This window comes from Rhododendron vialii, chromosome 2a (assembly GCF_030253575.1).
Source record: "Rhododendron vialii isolate Sample 1 chromosome 2a, ASM3025357v1".
In the NCBI taxonomy this organism is placed as follows: Eukaryota; Viridiplantae; Streptophyta; class Magnoliopsida; order Ericales; family Ericaceae; genus Rhododendron; species Rhododendron vialii.
In genome coordinates, this window is record NC_080558.1 from 2,253,274 (window position 1) to 2,262,798 (window position 9,525).

At 42.0% G+C, this 9,525-nt stretch overlaps 2 protein-coding genes across 4 annotated transcripts; both read left to right on the top strand.

Moving 5' to 3' along the window:
• On the top strand, window positions 1-2,007 carry LOC131309813 (probable aspartic proteinase GIP2). Its single transcript, XM_058336442.1, has 2 exons — window positions 1-648; window positions 1,024-2,007. The coding sequence occupies exons 1-2, from the start codon at window positions 135-137 to the stop codon at window positions 1,824-1,826; spliced, it is 1,317 nt and encodes a 438-aa protein (XP_058192425.1). The 5' UTR covers window positions 1-134; the 3' UTR covers window positions 1,827-2,007.
• A 2,452-nt stretch (window positions 2,008-4,459) lies between these two features.
• On the top strand, window positions 4,460-9,525 carry LOC131309821 (probable aquaporin NIP7-1). 3 transcript variants are annotated; one of them, XM_058336472.1, is made up of 6 exons: window positions 5,392-5,530; window positions 6,429-6,647; window positions 6,910-7,134; window positions 7,682-7,876; window positions 8,914-8,975; window positions 9,063-9,525. In XM_058336472.1, exons 2-6 carry the CDS (start codon window positions 6,465-6,467, stop codon window positions 9,280-9,282), a joined length of 885 nt encoding a protein of 294 aa, XP_058192455.1. In that variant the 5' UTR covers window positions 5,392-5,530; window positions 6,429-6,464; the 3' UTR covers window positions 9,283-9,525. The 3 variants fall into 3 exon arrangements, with proteins under 3 accessions (XP_058192435.1, XP_058192455.1, XP_058192446.1); XM_058336452.1 differs by lacking the exon at window positions 6,429-6,647 and having other exon boundaries at window positions 4,460-5,530; XM_058336463.1 differs by lacking the exon at window positions 5,392-5,530 and having other exon boundaries at window positions 6,028-6,647.

Here is a 9,525-nt window from a genome sequence, read left to right on the forward strand (position 1 = left end):
CTGAGAACAGTACTCGCCATCTTTGAATGTGCTGAAAGCAGTCGCCATCTTTGACCTCTACTCCTATATAAAGAGGCAAATCTTTGAACCAAAACCAGCACACCAATTCTCTCTGTCATTTCATCAACTCTCAAATGGCCTCTTCGTTCCAGTGCTTCTCCCTCCTCTTCTTCTCTCTCCTCTTTCTCTCACCATCCCTTGGCCTTGCTCAGATCTCTTTCCGCCCCAAAGGCCTCCTCCTCCCCGTTCAAAAAGACCCTTCTACCCTCCAATACATTACCCAACTCAACCAGAGGACTCCTCTAGTCCCACTCAACTTAACTCTCGACCTCGGCGGCCAGTTCTTATGGGTAGATTGTGACCAAGGATACTCCTCCACCACCTACCGCCCTGCGCGGTGTGGGTCCGCCTCGTGCTCCCTCGCGGGGTCTCAAGCCTGCACCACGGAGTGCTACTCCGCCGCTAGGCCAGGGTGCAACAACAACACTTGTGGGATGCTCCCGTATAACCCGGTCATCCGTACCAGCACCGGCGGAGACCTTGGTTCCGACGTCGTGTCGGTTCAGTCGACCGACGGGAAGAACCCCGGGAGGGTTGTTTCCGTGCCTCATTCACTCTTTGTTTGTGGCTCCACATTCCTCTTGGAAGGTATATTTTCATTCCTGCAGTAAAAAAAATTATTCACAATCCAGACCGAACTCTGCAATTCTGTCAGGAAAAGTCTAATGCATGTGAGTCTCGCAATATAGTCGTGGCCCTCAGAAATATGAGAAAATTACGAACATACCTTTGTCTTGATATGTTCACTTTTTATGTGTGAGTAACATTTTTGTATCACATATGGTGAACAAAATTGTTTTCCACACAGGTCCATTCGATTTTTAAGCTACGATCGATGATTCAACTATTTTCTTGGAAAATTTAAATAACCTGTAGTTATGACACTTACATATGGACACATATATAACCTTGATTTTTTAAAGTGGAAGAGTATTTGAAAGCTTTTTTCTTCTTCTCCGACAGGTCTTGCTGGTGGTGTTAAGGGCATGGCTGGCCTTGGAAGGACTAAAATCTCTCTCCCTGCCCAGTTCTCTGCTGCTTTCAGCTTCCCCAGGAAATTTGCTGTTTGTTTGAGCTCTTCAACAAGATCTAGCGGTGTAATGTTCTTTGGTAATGGACCATATATGTTGCTTCCTAATACAGATGCCTCAGCCTCCCTCATCTACACCCCACTCATTGTCAACCCGGTGAGCACCGCCGGATCTTACTTTCAAGGCGAGGCCTCCTCCGACTACTTTATAGGAGTAAAATCGATCAACATCAGCGGAAAAGCAGTACCCAATATCAACGCGTCCTTGTTAACCATACACCAAGGAAACGGAGGAACCAAAATCAGCACTGTGAATCCCTACACGGTTTTGGAAACTTCGATATACAAGGCTGTGACGGAGTTTTTCAGGGCCCAGCTCTCCGGGGTGCCCACGGTGGCCGCGGTTGCACCTTTCGGGTTGTGCTTCAACTCGACCAACATTGGCAGCACGCGGGTGGGACCTGCTGTGCCGTTCATTGATCTTGTGTTGCAGAGTGAGAGTGTGTACTGGACGATTGTCGGGGCTAATTCGATGGTGCAAGTTAGTGACGAGGTTTTGTGTCTGGGGTTTGTGGATGGAGGTTTGAATCCGAGGACTTCGATTGTGATCGGTGGGTATCAGATTGAGGACAATCTTTTGCAGTTTGATCTTGCTGCATCAAGATTGGGGTTCAGCTCCTCACTCCTGTTCAGGCGAACAACATGTGCCAACTTCAACTTCACATCCAATGCTTAGAGATCGAGTTCCAATCCTCCCATTGCATTAAACCTGAAATGAATGGAGTGGATTGGACAACACGATATTCTGGAGACGTTTATTTATGGTAAAATTACTGGTTATGTAATAATGTTTTCTGGGTTGTTTTAGTACATCATTTTTTGAATAAAAGTTTTCATGACCCACCTACTCGATAAAATGAAGGAATTGAACAACTGAAATCAAATAACCCGGTTTGTAACAAGCGCACCATAGACCATGCCTAAGGCACAAGCCGCCGCACAACACAAACTTGTGTCCCAATGATAGAGTTCTTTTTATATGCGATCTTATGAAAAAAATTTATAAGCCCATAGTATGTTTTGGTATGCACTCGATCTCTCTTTCTCATTTGCTCCTAAAATTCCTCTAGGTTTTCCATTGACACCGAAGGTGGGAAGGGGAAGGGAGGCAGCCAATTCTCCTCCGATCTTTCCCCTCGCCCTCCCCCTCCCCTTTTGATCATCCTTCTCTCACCCTCTTCCTCCTTTCCTCCCTCATCTTTCCCTTGTCCCAAATCCCAACGATCGGGCTACAAAGCGACTACCGTCCACTTCAACGGTGTCAATAGATCAATCGAGAGATGGGGTACTCCGACAATGAATCTAGGAGTTTCTCAAAGGTGGATGTTAGAACATGTATCAACGTTGAGTCCCACGTCGGATAAACGGAAAAAGAGTTGGATTTTACTATACAATTGGATGATTCACCACTTACGATGCTTAGCCTTTTAAGTGGATAATGGTCATTCAATACATATTAGGCCCAAGTGATGTGGTGGACTGTTTGTCGTTACTCTTATACAAATTGGGGGTCTTGAGCACGCGGTAACAGATCGATGCATCGGACAAACTCCCAAAAATGGATGTGGTGTAGGGCCTCCTCGTCCCCCACTCCCTCCTCGTCCCCACTCCTTCTCCTTCCGTCGTTTACCGTGTTCTCCCATACTAGGTGACCACCTCGATCGAAACTATGACACCCCTCATGATGGATGCAAACCACCTCGATCGAAACTACGACACCCCTCATGATGGATGCAAAAAAAGTGGAGATTGGGAATGTTTCTTTTTCTTCCTGTGTTGTTGAATCATTCCACCTAGTGATGGTTCGTTTTTTTTAAACGACACCCCTCATGATGGATGCAAAAAAAGTGGAGATTGGGAATGTTTCTTTTTCTTCTTGTGTTGTTGAATCATTACACCTAGTGATGGTTTGTTCTTTTTAAACGGCGATTTTTTATTATTATTATTAATCTTTAAAAGCTTACAAAGACTAGTGATGGTTTGTGATCCTCCTCTGCCTTCTTGTCTTTCTTTCCCTTAGGAGCTTTATTTGTCCCTACTCTGCCTTTCTGATAAGAAAAATATACTAGTAATCTGTTTTGCGATTGCATGAGATGCTATTTACTATACAACCAATAAAGTAATATCAATAATATATATCAAACCCCTCCTCCAGCCTCCAGGAGGACTTCTTTGATGTGCTGAGTACGTAGTCGCCATCTTTGACCTCTACAAAGAAGTCGCACTCAAACCCCCACCCAGTCACATAATGCATGCGCGTGTATAAACCCAGTCACATAATGCATGCGCGTGTATAAGCGCGAGCGTGAAAGCGTCTTCGAATCGCATCTCAAATAACTAAATTCGAGATCACGAGCATAGTGTAAGGATTAATTGAGAACGGGCGCAAATGACATTTTGAAGGATTATGTTACCAAGCGCCCCATCAAAACATCTACTACTAGTATGTATGCAGATAGAGCCAATGACCTCCTTAATCTTCAACCAAAATCAACATCAACTCCCTCAGTCACTTCTTCAAACACTTGTCGCTCACATGGTTTGTACCCTCCACTTCTCCCTCCTCTTCTTTTCTCTCCTCTTCATGTCACCATCCCTAGCTCAGACGTCTTCCCGCCCCACAGCCCTCCTCCTCCCAATTCAAAAAGACCCTAGCCTCCCATACATAACCCAGCTCAACCAGAGGACTCCTCTAGTTACTGCGTCGTGTCGGTAAAGTCGACCGACGTGAAGAACCCCGGGAGGGTTGTTTCTGTTCCTCAGTTCCTCATTTTGGTTTGTGGCTCCACATTCGTCATGGAAGGCACAGTTACAAGAATTCATTTACCAATGTAAAAGCTTGGAAGTTACACTCGAAGAAGAATTCATTTACCAATGTAAAGCTTAAAATAAGTTGTTTTCGCAGAAAACTAAAATAAGTTTTAGATATGATTGGTACAATATTTTCTAAGCTGGAGTAAAAATTCAAGTTGTTTGGTTAATTAAATTGTAGAATAGCACGATTGACCTTAATAAAGTTACAAATTAAAGCTTAAAATAATCTCTTTTTCTTGTTTTTTTATTTTTGTCAATCAATGGAAGAAATCATTATAGGGTAGAAATATAGAAAGAAAAAGTACATCTAAAGGAAGAACATCCGCATGCGGATGCATGCAAGTGATAGATTCAAACTTCTGACTATCTGAGCTAGCCCTAGAAATAAATAAAGTGGTTTTCAAGAATTGATACCAAGCATCCTTCATCAAAAAATTTCATGCAAGTATAAGCTAGATAAGTCAAATACGTACAAGAGGTATTATACGGAGCCTAGCTTTTAGTTTCGTACGAGGAAGAAGTTCGTAAAAGCTTTTTTCTCTAACAGGTCTTGCTGGTGGTGTTATGTTAAGGGCATGGCTGGTCTTGAAAGGAATAAAATCTCTTTCCCAATTCTCTGACGATTCGGTCACGGTCACTATGCTCGCCCGGTATGGCCATGCAGGTTAGGACCAAAGGGCTAAGATCACCTAGTTGCTGAACCAGAGGCTCAGGAGAGGTTACTCGATCTTGATCAATAACCCCACCTTTTGAGCCCTTCAAGAAGTTCTAACGGTGTAATATTCTTGGGAAATGGACCATAAATGTTGCTTCCTAATATAGATGTGCCTCAACCTCTCTCATTTACACCCCAATCATCCTCAATCCGGTGAGCACCGCTGGACTTACTTTTCAAGGCAACGCTTCCTCTGACTACTTCAAAGGAGTAAAATCGATCCAAAATCAACGAACAAAAAGTACACAATATCAACGCATCCGTGTTAGCCATACACAAAGTATACGGTGGAACCAACATCAGCACTATGAATCCTTGCACAGTTTTGGAAACTTCAATATACAATGCTGAGACGGAGTTTTTTTTTTTGTGAAAGAGCTCTCTAATGTGCCAAGAGTGGCTGCAATAGTGCCTTTTGGGTTGTGCTTTAACTCGACGAACATGGGCAGCATGTGGGTGGGACCTGCTGTGCCAGCCATTGATCTTGTGTTGCATCATGAGATTGTATTATGGAGGATTTTCGGGGCGAATTCGATGGTGCAAGTTAGTGAAGAGGTTTTATGTCTAGGTTTTGTGGATGGAGGTTTGAATCCAAGGACTTCAATTGTGATTTGTGGGTTAGGACAATCTTTTGCAGTTTGATCTTGGTGCATCAAGGTTGGGTTTCAGCTCATCACTCCTGTTCAGGCAAACAACATGCGCCAACTTCAACTTCACATTCAATGCTTAGAGAGTTTCAATCCTTCCGTTGCTTTATACCTAGGAACCGCATAGGTCCATTTGTCCGGTGGAGTGTGGCCTCCGGTCAGAATGACTGCAGTGGACAAAATGATATTCTGAAGACTTTCCTGGTAAAATTACTGGTTATGCATTGTTTTCCAGTTTGTTTTAGTACATTATTTGAATAAATGGCTATGATTGTGTGAGGTGGCATCACGTGCCTTCTTTTGTCTTGTGCAACTCTTTTTTTTTTGAACGGTTTGTGCAACTCATAATGAATTGTGATGAGTTAATTTTCTTAATTTTTTTTGGTTATGGGGTTCTTTCTTGAGTGAAATAATAGTTGTGAGTCGTTTTGGGCTTATTTAAATGGTGGACAATAGGTGTTGTTGGCCGGACTTTGTTGTATGGATGATTGTCCAATTTGTGTAATCTTTATTGTCCAGTTTTAGGTAATCTTTATGATATTCTTGTAACTATTCCTTCTTTCATAGTAAGATTTATCTGCTGATATTCGTCAGTGGACGCGGGCTTTAAGGTGGGCCGGATAAATCTTCGTGTATTTGTATGTTTGCTTTATTTTCTGTTTTGTATTTGTATTTTACGCATCATAACAAGACACAGGTAAGCAAGCGAAGTATAATATAAGAGAGGTGGTTCAGGTGTAAGGCGAACTAACTCAAGAAACTGTTTAAATATGGTTACACTTAGCTTCTTATTGGAACACTGAAGAAGCATGAGTCCACACTTTTTCTCACTTCTAGGAGCAACACAAGTTTTGTGTTGAAGCAACTCCCCACCTTAATTTTCTCCCATTTCTATCATTCATTGAGGAGCCAAAACAGTGTGAAATAACAAACACATCTCCAACCATAGCCTCCTCTTTGCTAGTCATCCGTATATAAATATACGCATATGACACCGGGAATGCAAGAAAAAGGTGCAACCCTTTTTTCTATTCTTCATGTTCTTTGCATCAGCTTTGCCTCTCTACAAGATCTTTAAAACCACACTCTTTCCACCCTTGAGACTTTATTAGCACCAAGGAGAGTTTGATCAGTGATCATGAAGCAGTTGTTCGAGGGTAAACCATGCCCTGATGCTTCTAATGAGGCGTCCACTAGCGAACAATCCCAGTATGATCAAGAGAGAGGCTCTAATGTGGTATCAAGGAACAGCGATGAACAAATGAAGAACGCAGCTTGTTTCGGCTTCCCAAATGGGATGGATCTGGATTCCTTGCGCCCGGTAAGAAAAGTACTTCCAAAATGCTAACCTAACACTAATGAAGCTAAAAGATTAGTTTATGCTTCGGTCATTGGCATTAAGGTTAAACAATGCCCCGCTCAAAAGAAACATAGAAAATGGAATGTGCGGCTCAGTTTCTGTCTGGATGTGAATCCGAATTCTGAAGAATATAGTTTTTATCTGTGCACTTTATCCTTATTTGCAACTTTTCCTGTGTAAATTCGGTGCAAACCGTTGTGTCAACTAAATACTTGGTATGCAGATTTTAGCAGAGGCAATTGGGACTTTCATTCTGATGTTCTGTATATGTGCGATCATAGCGATAACACAGCTGATGAGAGGGGAAGTAGGCCTCTTGGAATATGCAGCCACCGCAGCTTTATCAGTAGTCGTCATTGTTTTCTCCATTGGAGCAATCTCTGGAGCTCATGTTAACCCTGCTGTCACAATTGCCTTCGCTACTTGTGGTCAGTTTCCCTGGTCCAAGGTAGGGACTACGCCATTCCACTAATTCAGCGCCTCTAAAGATATGCATGGCATACGTACACAAAACTGGACATGGATCACTCACAAGAAGCGGGTCCAATGCCCCTCTTAGTTTTCGAAATAAATTAGTGGATAAAAAATCTAGTTCAAATCGTCACATATAGGATACGAACCAAAAACTATGTACCAGTACGATTCTATTGCACATTTTCTTGTGTCGGGATGTTATTGTGTTGTAGCTCTATAATTCGGATTAGGTTTATCGTTGGATGAATTGCGTTGCTGATCTTGACCCAGAAAAGAAACGGTTGTTACAGCTAGGCCGTGAATAGGCAACCACCACATCATCAAAACTGGATAGGTTTTCCTAATATATGGCCTCCTGAAAGAACATACTTCTTTTATCAGGGCCGTGCCAAGTTGTAATAACTGGCATTCGCTCATCTTCTCTGGTGATCAGAACCGTTATTTGGCTTCCATTCCAATTTCAATCCTTTAATGCTCTTCGAATTTTTAAATTTACGTTTTCTGTAATTTTCCTTTTGAAGGTTCCTCTTTACATAATGGCACAAGGCATAGGTTCTGTTTTGGCAACATATGTGGGAAAGTTGGTCTATGGTATAAGCTCAGAGCTTTTGACAACCAGACCGCTGCAAGGATCCGCTGCTGCCTTTTGGGTGGAGCTCATAGCAACTCTCATCATCATGTTCCTGGCTTCCGCATTGACACATCATGCTAAATATGTAGGACTGATTTCTCATACTTTTGAACCTCAAAAAAAGTTACAATTCGCTTACATAGAGAGAATGAATCTTTGTTTGAGCTTAAAATGCTTTCGTACGGATATGGTGTGAATAACATTATGCTTAGAATTAATAATTTTGAGAAGTTGTAAGGAAAGAAAAAGTTTCTTACATCCAAGTTGTCCTGGCTTTGAATTGATTTTCTTGAGAACATTATCGGTTTTGTGTCGTTTCGAAAAAAAACAATGAAGAATTTGGTAATGCAGAAGTTTCCGTATCCATTTCAATTTTCTGTTCAAAACACAGGACTCTCAAGGCTTGACCGTGCGGTTGGGAGTGCATTATCCGTGCCGCCAAACTTGAGTAGCTAGAAACATAGTTTTAAATCGCGGTATCGGTTGCCGTCGCGGTATCGGTCGCAGTATATCGGTATCGGGACGTATCGGTGATACGTCGCGGGAATCGGGTGTCGCGGTCGTGAATTTTTAAAAATCATCAGCAACATGTATAAAACTTGAAAAATATACTTTTGCCCCCAATATTGGCTTAAATTATCACATTTTAATTAATTTAAGACATGTAATAGCTCATTCTCTTCATGTGAAATATCCGATAATTTATCAAAACCCGCAAGTCAATAAGATTTTACAAATATGAGAAAAATGCAATATTATGAGTTTCGATATAATTGACATAAATAACAAAAATAAGATGAAGACATTAAAATAAACACATCATAGAGGTTTTACATTACATAATCACTAGCCACATTATGCAATATTATGTTTTTTTTTTTTTTTGCCGAACCGATACGAACCGGCTGAATCGGCCGAACCGGTCCACAAATCGGTTACATACCGATACGTATCGGGAATCGGCCGGTTCACCTGTGAATTTCAGTCTCCCCATTATACCGGCCTATATCCGAACCGGAAGTCTCAAATACCGATACGAACCGGCCGATACGAACCGTATCGGCCGATATTTAAAACTATGGCTAGAAACTAAGTTCTAACTTGAAATCTGATCTTCTGCAGATAGGCCATTTGGCTGGCTTTATTGTTGGGACAGCAATTGGGCTTGCAGTGCTAATCACAGGGTATGTCCACACACACCATCCATATCTACTAATGCTTGAAACTCTCTTTAGCTTTGTTTTGCATAATCTTCTGGTCGTCCATTTCAGGCCTGTTTCAGGAGGATCAATGAACCCAGCAAGATCACTGGGCCCTGCGCTTGTATCATGGAAATTCGATGATGTGTGGATTTACCTTACTGCCCCTACTATTGGAGCTGTTGCTGGTGCATTCCTTTACAGTGCTATACGCCTTCGTCGCCATGCTTGTTGTTCCGATCCCTCTCCTGATACCGCTCAACAAAGGCAATCGTCTCAATATCCTTTCTGATTACCCGGGTTATGTTGGACGGCTATTACGTGTACACTGGTTAGCAAAATGAAAACAAAATGAACGTGACAAGAGACTTAGAGCAGAAAGGGGAAACGTACCAAGTATTCCAATATTGGTAGTTAGGATGGTTGAATATGGAGGGCTATATATGTGTATTAAATTGCATGCCAAGAACTGCAGAAATTCAGGTTTGATGTCTATTTGAAATAATGCAGGCTAAATCAGAGAAAATTGAACTAA